The sequence below is a fragment of the Diabrotica undecimpunctata genome, chromosome 2 (assembly GCF_040954645.1).
Source record: "Diabrotica undecimpunctata isolate CICGRU chromosome 2, icDiaUnde3, whole genome shotgun sequence".
Lineage (NCBI taxonomy): Eukaryota > Metazoa > Arthropoda > Insecta > Coleoptera > Chrysomelidae > Diabrotica > Diabrotica undecimpunctata.
This window is the reverse complement of record NC_092804.1, coordinates 155,941,888-155,960,162: the sequence shown is the minus strand read 5'-3', so window position 1 is coordinate 155,960,162 and position 18,275 is coordinate 155,941,888. Positions and strand designations below refer to the sequence as shown.

General features: G+C 33.1%; 1 protein-coding gene across 2 annotated transcripts in view; it reads right to left on the bottom strand.

The window, feature by feature from the left end:
• The window catches only part of orb (polyadenylation element binding protein orb), a 64,401-nt gene that overhangs the window by 12,955 nt on the left and 33,171 nt on the right, over positions 1-18,275 (bottom strand). For both annotated transcript variants that reach the window (XM_072523812.1, XM_072523811.1), the window contains exons 4-10: positions 12,250-12,419; positions 11,983-12,139; positions 11,607-11,789; positions 7,883-7,985; positions 7,440-7,768; positions 3,091-3,256; positions 2,797-2,924 (exon numbers count right to left, since the gene is read on the bottom strand). In XM_072523812.1, the coding sequence (XP_072379913.1) occupies positions 2,797-2,924; positions 3,091-3,256; positions 7,440-7,768; positions 7,883-7,985; positions 11,607-11,789; positions 11,983-12,139; positions 12,250-12,419 (1,236 nt within the window). The remainder of the gene's footprint in view (positions 1-2,796; positions 2,925-3,090; positions 3,257-7,439; positions 7,769-7,882; positions 7,986-11,606; positions 11,790-11,982; positions 12,140-12,249; positions 12,420-18,275) is intronic.

Below are 18,275 nucleotides of genomic sequence, written 5' to 3'. Positions count from 1 at the left end.
GCACTTCTTCTTATCAACAATGCTCCTGGATATCCAGAATCCCTCTAATAGATTCACATGTGAGAATTGACTTTTACCTCCCACCACCACTTCGCTTTTACAGCCTTTGGATCAGCAGAAAGATGGAAAATAGTAAAGAAAGCGATGAAGACGATAACTCCCAAGAAGTAACAGCCGAGACGGCAGTCACGTCTCTCACTTTAAGCAACATAAATACAATATTATCATCTGCTCAAAAACTTTAGGATATGGATTTTGACGTGGATCCTTCTATGGAAAGGAGCTTGAAATTCAATAATGGCTTAGAAGGCTTATTGGTACCCTACCAAAAAGCGCAAAAAGAAATTAGGAAGAAAATGAAGCAGCCAACCATCCTATCATATTTTAAAAAATGAAGTTTTTAAAGCATTTTATTCTCTTAATACAATGTAGGTATGTATACATTTAATAAATATGACTAACTGCTTATTTTATTGTTTCATTTATAATGTACATAATTTCATCATATTTCTTTCTATGTATTAATATACGTATCCAAATTGGGATTAAATGTCATATTCTTCTTTGGATGGTGGATCCCTCGCCAACAACGGTTTCACTAACCGCACCTTTCTCTTCGGAACGTAACCCTCGCGGTTGAAGAGGGATTACTGTATTTAAGATTTAATAAAAAATTAAATTTTGCAAACGGAATAAAATTTCATCACATTTTCAGTCTTATGAGAACGTCATTAGTGAACAGTGAACACCCAAAAGAAAGTATTTTCACGTAATAAAATGAATAAAAAAGGTCTAAATGTTAACTGTTAATCCGAAAAAACATTTGGTGTATACTCATATCAAAGAATATAGACGCTTATAAGCGTCTATATTCTTTGCTCATATATTCAGCAATTGAAAGTAGAAAAAGGTGCAATAAACTTTTGATTATATTTTAAATTTCTTAAAAATTAATATTAAAGCTACGTGAAGTCGACGTTAAAAGATTGAACTTTAAGAGAATATATGAAACCCTACTCGAAACGAGGACTACATGTACGAGTCTTATGAAAGATACCAGCCAACTAAGGAAGTGAAATTCATTTAAATTGACAGGGTCTATAAGACAAGTGACAGTTTATTTTTAGTTAATAAACAAAGGTCAACTCCTACTATGGGTTATGGTTGGTACCAAATCTAAATTATATTATTGTTTTAATTTAAATTAAAGAAAATTCAGTGATTATCTTGACATTAAAATTCACTTTAAATGTCACATGTGTAGCTATAAGAAAAAATCCACAGTTATGTAAACAAATTAATGATTGAAATAAGATTATGAATGGGAATAATGACAGATACATCAAAATAATACAAATATAGTTATAATACAAATATAAGGAACAACAAATCAGGGGGAACAACAATCATAGTCCACTTTTGGTAGAAATTGAGATGATGCAGCTTTCTTGTGATGAAAACATATTACTTTCGGATAGTACGGAGTAAAAGGGAAAAACATTTACAGTTCTTTTATTATAAATGTTAAATGAAACGGTGTACTGGAAGAACCATCATAGACCGCGCGCTGCGAGGGAAGGCGCCCCCTCTCTGTCTCAACAGGTCGGGTCGGATGCAGCATTTCTGTGGTGAGATTCTCTTTCTTAGTTTATCGACTTCGTTGGTTTGTTCTAGTTTGCCAGTTGATTCTATTTGAACAATAGTAAAGTAGTGACTATATACTGATTAAAATGGAAAGTAATGGTAGCGATTGTAGTGATGTAGATGTGGGGACTGCTGCTAAAAAAGAAGAAAAACAGACCGTGTTTGTGACGTTATGAAACTTCTGAGAGCCACCACTCATGAGATAGGGCCAGATTGCAAGTACCACCGTTTTCGTTGTTTTTCGAATGTCAATGAAGCGGAAAGGCGACGCAATTTGACTCAATTCAATGAACTTGCTAACTACGACGATCAGAATCGGTATTTAGGTGGTCTAATACCCGTTCGCCCAGTAAGGCGTCGACGAATTCGAGTGGATACAGGGACACCTAATCTTGCTTCTTATTCCTATGGTGTTCGTTCTAATCCATGCCGTCATACTCAATTTTTTGTATGATGTTTCGCAAATAAAATATTTTTTGTCTTCTCTTGATTTTTCCTCTGTAAACATGTCAACGTACCACTGAAAAAATTTACCGATATATACGGTTGAGTTAAAACAATTTGTTTTAATTTGAAACATTAAATTTCGATTTCCATGAAAACTGTTTTTGTGGACTCATGATTGTTTTCCCCCCTGACTCCTCATATGTAATACAAATGCAACATATAAACTAAATTATATACTTATTGAATAATTGTGGAGAAATAAATTTGTGGAAAAAATATTCCGGATATTGTGTATGTATTGTATGGTTGGTTGTCTATGTAAGGAAGCTGTTTTTTGAATGTGTAAAAATGAAACAGCGAAGGTAGTTTAATATGAGTTCTTTGGATACATGAATATTAGGTGTAATGTAATGGTTCCAAAATTATTAAAAAAATGTTGTAAGTAACTGTTTCGAATAGTAGATTATGTAGACGGGTTTAGAGAGGGTGTGGGCATATCAATGACAAAATGTAGTTAATGTATATCCACATATGTAAACGTATATTAGAATGAGGTATATATAGAACATACTCGTATGTATTAATATATATATATATATATATATATATATATATATATATATATATATATATATATATAATGTATTTTACGTAAACTCAAAATTATTCATACATATAATACATTTTTATTAATGTGTTTGTTACCTTTTTAGTAAATTTGGCCGTTTTGATTTCTATAAAAGCAGCAGCAACAGCTTTGGTGTACGATATTTGGTTATTAAAGGTCACACGCCCAGATCCAATGGGGTATTTGTACTTATCAGTATCAATTCCTGCAATTTCAATAAGAAGTTATTAAATGCTTAAACTATAGTGTTTATGAAATATTCGAAATATTTTATACTGATTTTTCAATTTATTATTTGTCATATATTTTATTATATTCTTAAACATCGTTTTAATTTTCGATATTATTCCACACTTGATTAGTAAATGTACCTGCATAAACTACTCCATCGAATAAATCGTTCATAATCTTAGCCAAACCTTCGGCATTGAGCATTCCGTGTAACGCTCCCACAAATACAGTTTTACTTGGGTCTAACTTCTGAGACGTGGATTTAGTGTGATTAGAATCATTAATTATCCACGGAATTACTTGAACCTAAAAAAGGTTTATCAAATTATTTGCCATATTTTGGCTATTTTAGTACTAAATATCCAATTAAAAAAATATATATTTACGCAATACGATAAATTGTATTTCAATTACTTTCAACGTACAAAACGTCAAGATCGACAGAACAGACTGAGTAAGGAAGTTCTCAACCCCGACACGCCGCGCCTCAATAGCTAATAGGAAATATGCCATGTCATTAGCTGTGTATTTTTTAAATAAATATGACACACACCCATATATACACACACGCACACACTTACTACAGTAAGTGTATTTTGTACACCTGTACACGTAGTAGAGCTCCATCAGCCAATCACCAGATATTCGCACCATAAATGACTTGTTCTTGTTATACAGTGAGATTTGTGCTCTTCAATGATTATAGCCTTGGTACGGTATATGCGTACTACTGTACATGATATAATTTCTACTAGACACAAGACAAAAGATTCCCCAGAAGAGTATTCACAAATGAGGAACTTTTCTAAATCCACATATAAAAATGTGGATCATAAAGATGTAAAGCGAGCGTGTACAAAGAAAACTCACTACTGCAGATTCTGTCTCTGCCCAAAATAAATTTCAATGACCTCATCAGGGTGCTACAGAAGAACCTTCAGCACAGTAAGACAACTTCCGCAGAACCTACTACTGCTACGGAAGGGATCGTTGTCGCATTTTATCTAACACTCTGCTATATATAGCAGGTCTGTCGAAGTCCCAAGAACTTGTAAATTAGTCAATGGAAGATTTGCAATAAACCAATTGAAAACCCCATAAATGAAAAAGTGGAGAAAAGGGACATGAGTGTAGAAGCACAAAGAGAAGATATAGAAAAATATCGAAAGGAGGAAAAAAAGAGTGAATGGGGAGATTGCCGCTTGCTTAGATAGAGGACTGAGTGAAGAGCATAAAAAGTAAGCGGACAAAGCAGCAGAGAGGAGAGAAATTGCTCCAGCAGGAAACAAAAATGTGATAATTAAGCTGGATAAAAGAGGGCAAAGTGAACTAGCAGACAACAGAATGGTTACAAAGTCACACAGGACTAGAGCAACTAGTCAGAGAACAAGGCAGGGGCCAAACAAACCATGTCCTAGATTGGTTTAACTCTGGAATGAGGAATGGAAGGTGCCAAAAGACTATAATAATTCCAATCGAGCAGGGAGGCTTAGACAGCTTGCAAAGTGCTGACTGCAGTGCTAACTTGGGAGGAACCGGGACTGCAAAAGGAGAATTTTATTGGAAATGCTCCACTCTAGGATAATCTACGCGGCAATGGTATGACAACAAGTCCTTAACATCAAGAAATATAGTATGGATGCTAGAGAAAGCCCATAGAAAATCACTACTAAGGTGTAAACACGTGCATATAGAACATCAACGGTGGCCGTATAAGTGATCGCGGGTGTGTTACCCATCCACTTGATGGTGAAGGAAAGCTGTGGCAGAATTAAATTAGATAAATTACAATACTAAATTCTGTAACATGAATAGTTCTCGTTAAAAAAGTCAAACAATTAGTAATGTAAACAAAATACAATATGTATACAATACGTTATTAAAATATCTATTGACCTGCGTAGTATGTAAACAAGTTAACTTTGTCCCATGGCCACCTCGGCGTAGCAGGATTATTCGTTGAAAAATTATATAAAAACTTGATACAAGAATATTAAAGGCACGTTGTAATGGCCGAATACTAGATCATACAATCGTATGTCATCTTCTAATTAAGTAGTGAACCAGTGATTTTGTATGTAAGTCATTCTACTTTATGTACGGATGGCCAAAAAAAATGCAACACTTTGTATATGATTATTTATTGGGATCAAAAGTATTTCTTTGTAAGTCTTACCTAAAAATATGACTTTAACTGAAGCTTTTCTGTGTAAAGTTCATTTATGTGTATTTATCTTTATTTTATTTGTAGTTTAGTCATTATTTGGATTGTTTTTTAAGCCCGTCTTTTAAGCAACTTAAATGCGAAAAAGAATGCATTGTAGGCATGAAATAGGCTGCTTTTGGTTTACGAGAAATTTCACGACGAGCTGAGAGTTTGGAGAAGGTGGTTCAATGATAAAACTTATTGGCGTCGTAAAGAGCCTGGAAGTCCTATTATTATTATACAAGGTCGTGATTTGCGCCATCCTAGACTTCTTGCTCTCAGAAAGAGGGGACAGTGTACTTCAAGTAAAAGATGATTTAGTTGTAGCTACAAGACGGGTAGTCTTGAGAGCTTCCGTCTGCTTTTGGTGTTACCTTTTACACTACAGAATCAGGCTCGAAGCTTAGAATGGTACATATTATGTAGCTCGGCAAAACTGGAATGGCCCATGAAATTTTGTCTGCTTCAGTGATGAATCTAGGTTTTGTTTGGGTGGACTGATGGGAGCATAAGAGTAAGACGTTTTCGAGGTAAGAGACGAAATATTGACTTGACTGTTGAACGTCATACACCAAGACAACCAAGCATTATAGTATGGGGTGCTATATGTTTGGGAAGCAGATCACCGCTGGTTCTTATTAACGGTATTCTGCTAGCGCGATGATATATTGATAAGGTACTGCAACAGGTTTTACAGCAATATTTACAAACCATTCCAAATGCAATCATTCAACAGGATAACGCAAGAGCTCATATTTCCCGTGAAATCATAGATTTCATACAAGAATAGTAGAGGCTTTGGAGTGGCCATCAAGATCAACTGATCATCACACATTGAACATGTGTGGGATATGGTATTATAATGTAAACTTCCATAAATAAATATTTAAAAAAATATTTGCCTTTTTAGGTGTTTCATTTTTTTGGCCATCAGTTTATTTATATCCTTCGTTAAAACCAGATAAAAAGGAACTAGATTTAATCTATATGATGTGGCGATAAGTCCATCAAGTACAACCAAGGTTTTTTTATAATACAGGGCGAAGACCTATTGGAAGGATGAGCAGGAGATAATATTAGCTAGGAATAGCAACATAATATATCGGAATAGCAGGAAGAATAAAGAAATGAACATAGAATGGATGAAGTGTAGTGACAGAAACACTAATTACTTTTTCACCCAGTTCCTAAGAGGCTAAAAGGGCACGGCTCCTTCAGGGCCTACCTGAAAAGAATAGGGAAGGTTGCGGATGGAAACTGCACAGTCTGTGGAGTGACCAAGCAATGTGTATTCGAGTGCAGAATGTACGATGAGGACAGAAACGAATGCGCCAGTCTAGAAAGGACATACCGCATGAGTAGTCCAGATGAGGGTGTGGACTTTAGTTGGTAGGCATGGAGCTATAAGTGTATCTGTGAGCAGGAGGGAGCTCTTGAGGACTGCTTGTAGATGGGCTCTTTAGATGATTTATCACCTCCTTCCCATAAAAAAATGTTGTTTGATGCAGGTGATTTATTCCTATCTAGAGACTGAATTGCTTTACTTATTTCTTCGATCGTTGCTAGTTCAGTCTTCTTGTGCTTGAGCTCTATAGGGTCTCTATTCTGACCTCCATTTTCTCTATTAAATAACCTAAGTTGATTCTGAGATCTTTTTAGTACTTCTACTTTTTTATTAAAAAGATCTCCATTCTAACCTTTATCTGGTTTGTTTGTGGTTTAAAAGTTTTTCTTTTGATGTTAACTGCTTTGTAAAATTTTCTGTATTCATGTTTACTGTTTAAGCTTTCCATTTCTTTACTGATTTACAACTTTTTATTGATTTTTTGCCTTTTCTTTTATTTATGTTTTTGTTTTTCCTCTCTCCGTTTCAATCGATATTCTTCAAAATTGCTCCTTAAAAATTCTGAGATAGTCCTTATGTTTTTGTTAGTTACCGGTTTACAACCTTCAACAAACCAATTGTTTTCAGTTCAAGTAATAATGCAAGGAAGAACAGAAGGAAAAGTCGAGAAAAGAGATTTATTTCCTGCTTGAACAGCTTCCAGGTTTAGATGGAATTCCGTTGACGTATTCAGGGCGACGGTACCGAAGATACAGACTGTAATAATGATTGCCAACTTTTTAAGTATAAGAATAAATTGTTAAAGAAAATATTTGTTAACAGCAAATTAAAATATTAATTTTATTACTATCCAATGTTACAAACTGCAACACATAATATGAATAAATTAATTTTTTTTTTAAATTGGCAAGTGTTGTTTGACTTGTAATAGTACTCACCTCTTTTGCCTTCATTCGCTTCGAACTTATAGAGTAATACCAATTACCACCATTAGCATAATCACTGGTGCAGGCTTGCAGTAAAGTTTTAACATTTTTCTCGGATTCGAAAATGATGTACACGTATCCTTTTGGTTGAGAAGCGGCTTTATCTTTGCCGGGCCATTCCACCCGAATTGGACCAAAAGGTTTAAATGTTTGGATCAGCATTTGCTCCGTAATGTCCCAAGGTACTCCACCGAGAAATACCTTGCTGGAGTAGCCGATTGGTTTGACATTGGATCGGGGTGGAAGAATACCGCTCCATGTGCAGGTAGCATCATACAAGGCTAAAAATGATTAATTTTTACCTATGGTATTTGTATTCAGAAAATTAGGTTTTCTATCCAGATTTGCTATTTTCATAAACTGCTAATATTTATTTTTAGTATATTGATACTTACATGCGGAAGAACGGTGGAATCTGGCAGCTCTATCAAGTTGTAAGTTTTCTGGTAATAAATTTAGTAACGTGGAGGGAGCATTATTCCACTTATCCATAATTTGCTATTAAAAATGATTATATAAGAGTCATAAAAACTAAACGTTGATTTTTTTATGAATTTAATGGTTTAATAAAGGATACAATTTTAAAATTGTGTTTTTTCTTTTGCTTTTTATCTATCTCTCATTTAAATTTATCTAGTAGGATACTTATAGTTGGGCAGCTAGGTACCTTTTTGTATACATGGAAGGATTGATAGGTGAAAACTATTCTGAAAACTGTACTTATCTTATGAGTAAAGAAGCTACAAAGCAGCTTTGTGGATGTGCCTCTACGAATTAGTGCGGGCGCCTCCGCCAAAATCTATGGTTCATTCTGGTAATTTTTTGAGCGTTTTGTGGTGAGGTTAGAACAGCTAGATGGATCGTGATGTATGAGAGGTCATATGAGAGGGTTTAACGAATAAATAAATATTTAACATTAATCTAAAGCCAAAGGAACTTTAGACACGTATCTTTGGTACTATCGGGCCAATCGTGGCGTGCGAGGTATCATATGACAAGTTTTAGCAAATATAATACATAATAATAACGACAAAAAAAAATTAAACATGGCGGCATGCCATAAAGACTTTAAGCTTATATCACCTAGACGGTCGCGACCAAAATCTTTTGAACAGAAAGTAAAGCCATGACCTTTCGTCTGTCATGGTTTCGTCTCGTGACATTTCTTCTTCTTTTCGTCATCTTATGTGTTATGCCAGCTTCTTAATGGGGGTTAAATAATATTATTAGAGATGGGGTTAATCGGAATTTCAAACATCGCTCGAAACGCGCATAATGACGACACGTGCGCAGACGGCCAATGCGCGACAAACCGTGTTTTTTGATTCTGCAACGCTGAAAAGCTATTTGTTTGTTGCTTGTTAACTTCTTTTTTAATAGTAAATTGTCAAAATAGGTTTAAACTTTTTATTTATATATAGCTGTTAGATAAATATACATCATGTACAAAATTATGACGGCTCAAAATTATGGATAAATCTCCGATTTCTCGACTTAGAAATTTAGTCATTTTAGACAGTTTTAATGTATTTTTAGTCGTACTTTACGATGGGACTGGTTATAAACCAAAATATTCAAATATGAAAATTTATTTACAAAAAAAATTGTTTATAACAATTGGTACCACTTTTTGAGATGGGGACCTACATATTTGTATTCAGCAAAAATATTTACATAAGATAAAATAGTTTTCAACTATCCTCCCTTCCATGTATGTAGAAAGGTATAGTTTATTTCACGAAAAATGGTTGAGTGCTTAATGATTGCAATAAAACTCGACCGCAAGTACCCCAGCTTAGTCAACATTAGTTGAGCCGGTAAGTATTCAGGTAAAATTGAAGCTACTATGGAGTGTCGTTATCTTGTTTGTATAATAAATTCCTGGTAATATAAAAACGATTAAAAAATCGTATAAAATTATAAAAACGATTAGAATACATTTTATTTTATAAAGTTGTAAACATTTTAACAGTGAATTTTACTATCAATGGTTGATCTTTTAATGACCACAATAAATTTGTTGATCGTTAAGTATTTTTTGGAATAATTTTACAGGTTCCCTCTATTCTGTATAATTTGTAAAAGTATATAAAACCGATGAGAAATTTTTAAATATACATTTTGTTTCATTTAGTTGAAAGTGTTACAAGTGTTACCAGTGTTATACCTATTTATACCTATAAAACAGCATTATGTGGCGTCCGTGGAAAAACATTGATGGTGCTTCTTCCAGTGTTCCAGCAAAGAAAAAGCATTTATCTGCTGACGCTAGAGAAATCGTAAAAACAATATATAGTTCTTTACTTACAAGAGGACTTACTGCTAATACTGCTGCCAGTGAAATATCTGATTTAACGAAAATACCTCTAACCACAGTGAAAAGAATTACATCAAATCCCATTAAGTCAAGAAGGAAGCGTAAGGATGCCGGTTCTACCAAATGTATTGACGAAAGTGATAAGGACTTAATAAGATGAAAAATTTACACAATGCACGAAGAGCAACGGATACCTACATTAGATACTTTAAAACAACGGCTTACTAATGATGATACACAAATAAACTGTAGCCGCATTAGTCTTTGGAGGATTTTGTCTAAAATGGGCTTCAGATATCGTATAATTGACAAAAGGCAAGTGCTTATGGAGTTCCATCGTTTACAAAAATGGCGTACTGAATATATAACTTCCATAAGAAAGTACCGTACAGAAGATCGACCAATAATTTATCTGGACGAGACATGGTTTGACACTCATGAAACACCATCCAAAGGATGGTCCGATTCTTCCAACAGGTGTCAAACAAAAGCTCCATCAAACAAAGGGAAAAGAATAACAATTTTACATGCAGGATCAGAAAATGGTTGGGTCCCAAATGCCTTATGGCTTTCTGCAAAGAACATTAAAGACTCCTGCTTGGACTACCATGAGGATACAACGGCAGAGCTTTTTGAGCAATGGTTTAAGAATTGTCTTATACCTTACCTTCCTCAAAACAGTGTGATAGTAATGGACAATGCAAGTTACCACAGTCGTCAATTACATAAGTCTCCAAGTGCAAATAACACGAAAATTGAAATTCAAAACTACCTGTTAGAAAACGATATATATTTTGAAGAAAGTTATTTAAAAAATGAAGAAATGTTAGAAGTGTTAAAATCATTTTCTATTAAAAAAGTATATGTTTGTGACGCATTGGCCGAGGACATGGAACATACAGTGTTACGGCTTCCGCCCTACTATTGTTTATTTAATCCCATAGAGCATATGTGGCACCAACTAAAGTCAAATGTTAGGTCACAATTCAGTACGCCATGTAATGAACGTAGAAAATTCATATGTTACTTTGAATCACATAAGTAAACCAATTGTTATTAATCTTGAAGAGGATAGCGACAGCGAAACAGAATTAGGTATTGTATTTAGGAATTAATAAATATATTTTGGTTATTTTGGGTATTTTTTTTTGTAAATATTAACTTGTATATATTTTTCTATATATTTTTTCAATTCATCTATTTTTTGTACATTATGTATTCGTTTGTATGTATATACTGTAAATAGAACTATTATTACTGTACATTTGTAACGATATCCGATTAGGAAGAGCAAAAACTTTTAAACACGTCAGTTTTTTGCTGACAGTCCTAAGCCTGTAAAAAGTGTGAAGGAAAGTACCTTTCTGAATTTAGATCCATATACTACAATTATTCACGTAGAACAAAAAAACTACTTTCTTCATGTTAAAAATTGTTCAATTATCAAGTATATTCACCTGAAAATACCATATGAAATAATTTAATAAATTTTTATAATCGTGTATTACACAGCTACCAATGAAATATATTAAATAACAATAAACTTTCTGAAGTGCGACCCTGTGTACTTCGGTAGTTTATTGAGAGACTCTTGTATACACAATAGGATTAACTCAGGTAATCATTAAGCACTCAACCATTTTTCGTGAAACAAACTATACCCATCTGCCGAACTATTATGCTTTAAGACAGTGTACAAGCATCTAAAGGTCATAGTTTAAAAAAGATACAATGTTATACCAAAAGCTAAATAAAAAATTTTTTGAACAGCTAAACTTTTAATAAAACAAATAATAGTATACCTGCATATTATTATGTGAACACGCAGGAGGCAACACTGAATTGAGAAAAGCAGGATTGGTGGGCTGCTGCAAATACTTGAGTGTTTGTATCGCTTGTAACTGTTGAAGGTTTGTAATGTCCAATTCGTTGGATCCATTGCAAAACAAATTTCTCGATAGAGTATCATTGATATTTAAAGAATTCTAAAAATTAAAAAACACATGACTGGAAAAAATCCTAGAAATCACAATAATATCATAAGTCTATAGAAGAAAAAAGAAAACTGTTGGTTCTTTTAAGAGAAATGTATCGAATTTACGTTTTTTATAGTAGTTGATTTATATCATATGTTGTTATCTGTTAAAAAGAACTTTGTCATGAATAATTTAAACTTACGAAAAGTTCATTAAAAGATGCATCAGGGCTTGATATTCCACTCAAATTAAAAGCTGCTTCGGGGCTAGATAATCCACTTAAATCGGACTCGGGTGAATTACTTCGAGAATAATTCAGATGATCCAAAACTGTTGGACTGTTGCTGCCACAGCTGTCACTAAAATAACATAAAAAGCTTAGCTTCTTCGGAAATTTTGTTTCATGTACGACATAACTTTTTCGCCAATGTTTCGATTAATAATACTGTTAAAATAAGTAATTCTTTACCTCAAAGATGTACTTCTTAATGTTCTAGCAGCTAGAAAACTTGCAGGAGGAGTACAAGGTGTGATACCCGAATTTGCAAATGGCATATTTCTTTGATACGGCTTAGGAGTAGATGTAACAGCTGCATAATTCATTGGATTTGGTTGAAATTTATTTTCATCTACATCCAGCTGTAACAAATTTTTGATCTGATATATTGTATACAATACAATTTAAGGTATTGAAGATTTTAAAAATTGAGAATAAGCACTATTTTTTATCTTTATAAAGGACACTCACTCCACTCAGCTTTGGTCTACCCCGTCTTCTCATTCCCATTGATTGCGCTGTTAAAATCTTTTTTATCATTTTCGATTCCGAGGCCCGGGCTACATGTCCTGCCCGCTGCCGTCAGTTTCGCTTGATTACATACGCCTCCATATTCCGTTTTCCTAGACCACTTCCACCCAAAAATATTTAGAAAAAATGTAGGCAATGATATTCTGCATACTTGGAAAATATGTGGCATTCTACATTCATAAAGGGTGAAATACAAAGCAAAATTACGATTTTCCCAATTTTTTTAAATGAATCACCCTATATATTGTCTTTTAGAAATATTGTATTTATGCTACTCATTTATTTTTATATAGCATTCCCTATACCTAAACTCATTACTTTCCGAGATATCTTTAGTTTTCTTCAAATTTCGAAAATACATTCAATTTTTGTAAGTAAAAATAAGTATTGAGTATTGAGTGATAATATATAACAAAATTATTTTTATTTAATATGTAACTAACAAAAAATATAAACCATAACAATATCCAATGAATGTATCAATAAATGTAATATTATGGAAATATCATATTTCCTTAATAAAATACAAAATTCCTGAAATTCCTACAAGATATGTTTTGTAAAATAATATCCTGGACCCACAACCAGGAGATTAGAGGACGCATCAGAAAAGCTAGATCCACCTTCAATTGGATAGGGGCCTTCTTCAAGGGTCACAACCTCTCTCTTGATACAAAGGTACGAATGTTGCGATGCTACGTCTTCTCTGTCATTTTTTCTGGTATTGAATCGTGGACCTTGAACGAAGATATGTGCAGAAAACTGGAAGCATTTGAGATGTGGCTATATCGGAGAATACTTAAGATCCCGTGGACTGACCGAGACACAAATGAGGAGGTCCTCAGAAGAATGAATAAGAACCGAGAGGTACTGACCACCATCAAATCTCGAAAGTTACAGTTCTTCGGACATATTATGCGAAATGAATTCAGATATGTTCTCCTTCAAGCCATCCTGCAAGGAAAAATATTTGGAAAACGAGGTCCAGGAAGAAGAAGAACATCTTGGTTAAAGAACCTCAAAATCTGGTTCAATACAATATCTGTGCAGCTTTTCCGTGCTGCTGCAGATAAGATAAAGATTGCCATGATGATTGCCAACATTCGTAACGGATAGGCACATCAAGAAGAAGAATAAACCGTAAACGGTAGGCTTTGAACATGACAGTTTTCATAATATTACCTTTTTAATCGGTGTGTGTGGCTTGTCTTTATTGTTAGAAATAACTTTTTCTGTAGAAGAGTTAACAGATATGATCTAGGTATTAGTCAAACTTCGGCGGCAAAAATCCTTCGTAAACATAAACGGCATCCTTACGGCATACAGTTACATCAAGAATTAACAGTCGAAGATTACCAACGCAGATTAGCTTTTTGTCAATGGTCTCAGTAGCAAGTAAATTTTACAAAAATGGAACCGTGAATCCGCATAATTTTCATTACTATGCATCAAGCAATCCCTATTTTGTTAACATTCATAGTCAAACTAGGTGGTCTATAAATGTTTGGGGTGGTATCGTCGGCGATTATGTGATTGGCCTAAATTTTTTTGACGGTATTGTGAATGGTGCCATATATCTGGATTTTCTAAATAATCATTTGCAGTACAATAGTACTGCAAAATGTACCGCTTAATATTCGACAACGAATGTGGTTCTTACACGACGGTGCTCCAGTTCACCACACTGCTCCTATTTACAACCATCTAAATAATAACTTTCCTGAGAGGTGGATAGGGAGAGGAGGACCATCGCGATCACCGGAATTCTCCAAAATTGATTTTTTCATGTGGGGCTATATAAAAGACCTTGTATACCAGAAGACTCTAACAACGCCAGATGATATGAAAAATGGAATAAGAGAAGCTTGTAATAAAATTGACTTACAAATGTTAAGAAATGTGGCTCGGTCATTTGAATATCGGTTACTAACTTGCATAGACGTTGAACGTGGACATTTTGAACATTTATTTTAAGACTTATTTCCTTAATATCACATTAATTGTTACATTCATTACATATTATTATGGTTTATATTTTTTGTTAGTTACTTATTGAATAAAAATAATTTTGTTATATTATCACTCAATAAAAAAATTGAATGTATTCTTGAAATTTGAAGAAAACTAAAAATATCTCGGAAAATATTGAGTTTATGTATAGGGAATGCTATATAAAAATGAAAAAGTATCATAAATACAATATTTCTAAAAAATAAAATACACGGTGATCCATTAAAAAAATTGAGAAAATGATAATTTCGTTTTGTAGTTCGCCCTGTATACCAACTTTAGTCAATGATTTCAATTTAACTTAATTTAAAAAGTACAATATATTGTTTACCTTATTATATAAAATAAATGTTTATGCATTACTTCTTTATATACATGGTTTTGACTTCATAGGGATTTCAAAATAAAAATGGTAAATTTTTAACCGTAAAAAAAATAACTTGTTAAATACTTTGTACAGAAATGCAAAGCTTAATATTATATGAACAAGAATTATTAGAGGAATATAAATATGAAAAAATATATCGCATTTAAAAACTTGTATGTTTGCTATGTACAGGAAATAAAGTGCCGCATAGGAAAGGCAAGAACGGTCTTTAACAAAATGAGCGCCATCTTCAAAAGTCACAACATATCCCTGGATACAAAAATGAGACATTTGAGATGCTGTTTTCTCTGTGTTGTTGTACGGGGCGGAGGCATGGACGCTTACAGACACCACTATTAAAAAACTTGAAGCATTTGAGATGTGGCTTTATAGAAGAATGCTGAGAATATCATGGACAGCAAGGATCACGAACAAGGAAGTTCTAGAAAAAATGAAGAAGGACCCAGAGATTGTGTTTACGATCAAACGCATAAAATTGCAATATCTGGGACACGTTATGAGAAATCAGCACCGTTACTCCCTGCTGCAGTCTATATTGCAAGGTAAAGTCAAAGGTAAGCGCGGACCCGGTAGAAGGAGAATATCATGGCTGCGGAATTTAAGAACATGGTTTAAGAAAACCTCAACGGAGCTGTTTCGGGCCGCAGCGAGCAAGGTCATGATTGCCAATATGATTTCCAACATCCGAAACGGATAGGAACCAGAAGAATGTTTGCTATACCACGTAGTATTAATCACCCTGTAGAATTTCACATATTTTTCAAGTATAGAGAATATCATTGCCTACATTTTTTCTAAATAAGTTTTTTTGATATCTTGTACCACAATGAAATTATCGACCGATGTCCCACTAAAAACTCACCCTGTATGGACAGTTATCCAAATTATTTTTGACCGTGCTGTGTTAAATAGTGGTTATAATATCAGCAAATCGGTCAATAGGAAATATTTGTTTTGGGTCTCAATATTTCGTCACAATTTTGTGACTTCTTCAGCAGAAAATTGCAAATTTATTAGAATTATTATATGTTAACAAAGTGAGTATTTCATTACTTACAACTAAGGTCTGCTTGCCATTATGCTAAATTCAGTACTGAATTTAGTACCAAAAATATTGTATCTACAAATTAGATGCGCGCGCCGATTCAGTACCAAAAATTAGAGCGTGTTCTAATTTCTTGTACTAAAAATAATGAAGTATTAACTAAAAGTGAGGTTATTCTCAACTATTCGTAACAATCTTTTAAACAAATTATTATTATTTATTTTTAAAAAGTTTTTTATGCCAAAGGGTCTTTTATTAATAATTCTTCATTCAACATATTTAATATTCCTTCTCTTCTCTCGATCCATTTTTTCTCCATATACGCTGTTTATAAGAAGTAAGTATATGATTTTTTTTCTTTATTGCTAGTATCATTATTACAAATAAATATACTGCACATAATTGTAGATGCTTTTTCACAGTTATTATTTACCTGTATAATTTTTTTACTCTAATCATAAAACAAACTTCATTGTTACTCACGCAACTAATATTTTTAGTACTGAAATCAGTAGTGAAATTAGTATAATGCCAACATATCTGAAAGTTATTCACGCAAGAATGCAAGGAGAAATACTTGTTGGAAGACAAAAGAAGAGATTGGAGGACGAAATAGATGATTATACTCAAAATCTCTTAAAAATACGTTAAGGGGAAAGAATGGCAGTAGATAGAGATATTTGAAGAGGCTTACTGAAGGATTTTAAGGCCAAACTTGGCTGTAGAGAGATTAGAGACATTGGATGGACGGAATTATTGTGTTTGCCGCCAAAGAAGTAACAAACAAAAATATTTTAAACAAAAGGAAAAAATTATGAGAAAAGTGAGCTAAACATTACAGACCAATAAATTGTCTGCGCCATATGCATAAACTTTTAATTAAAGGACTAACCAATAAATTAATAAATAAATTTGAAAAGTAGCAGTCCCCAAAGCAACTAAAAGGTGAGTATAGACAACAAATAGCTGAAAAAATCTTATACAGGTTTATGAAAGTTCTAAAAGGTATATAGTCCAGGTTGTTAGGCCGCTCCCGTAGAAGTTTCTGATTCGGTTTCTTTGCGAATTCCTGTTCAAAAATGTCCCCTTTAAACATATTTGAACGGTGCCGGGCAAACATTTTTGGGCAGAAACAATTTTCTTAAACAAATTCATAGAATGTCATAAAACTAATTATAATAAATTTAAGTTATCTTGATAAAGAAACTAAACAGTTTCGAAAGCTCGGCTTTCAATAAGAGTCTACTTTACTAACCGGCCACAAACAACTTGTATATATATTGTATATACATATATATATATATATATATATATATATATATATATATATATATATATATATATATACAGAATGTTGAACCATCAAACGGGCAATATGAAACTCAATGTGAAATTCTAAATTGTTAAATTCCTGCTTCCCTAATTATTTTATGTTTACGAACGTTTTTCTACGAATTAAACGTATTCCAAAATTTTGCAAAAATATAATTCATTTTTCAGTCCACCTCTAAAGAGCAGTCCACACGCAGTCCAAGAATGTACACCCAGGAACTAACTGTAACATTAAGTGACCTTCGAGATCGGGAGATCTAAGTCCAAACGATTATTTTATCTGGGAGCATCTAAAATCAAAAATCTATTCTGACCAAAAATTTACAGATATTGAAGAATTAAAAATGCGAATTATTGAAGAGTGCAAAAATAACGTCAGGCGTTCTGGCAAATGTTAGACGAGAATTTTATAATCGATTGGAATACTGTTTAGTACAAACTGGAGGATTGTTTAAACATTTGTTACAGTTTTATGTTTAGAAATTATCATAAATTATTTTTAGGAATAAGGATCACAGTAAAGCTATACTGAAATTATTTGTTGAATATCTTACCTTACATTTAATAAACATCTGGCAGTGCTCGCACTATTACTTAAAAACAACATTATTGTGATTTTTCGTCAACTGAGTACATTTCATTCACTTTATTGCTTCGTAAACAATATAATTTATTGTTTACAAAGTAATATTTATTGTTCAGTAGTAGTAGTAGTATTTAGTAAAAATTATTGTTTATAATTTAATTATAAAATAAAAATATTGAAATATGATCAAACGCAATACTTCATACACATTGTTGCACTACGTGTGGCCTTACTGTTAGGGGTGGCCTGAAACATGTATTATATTTAGTTAAAATTATTTGATATCTTAAAATTGAGACCCAAAGAATTGATTTCTATCTGCTAAA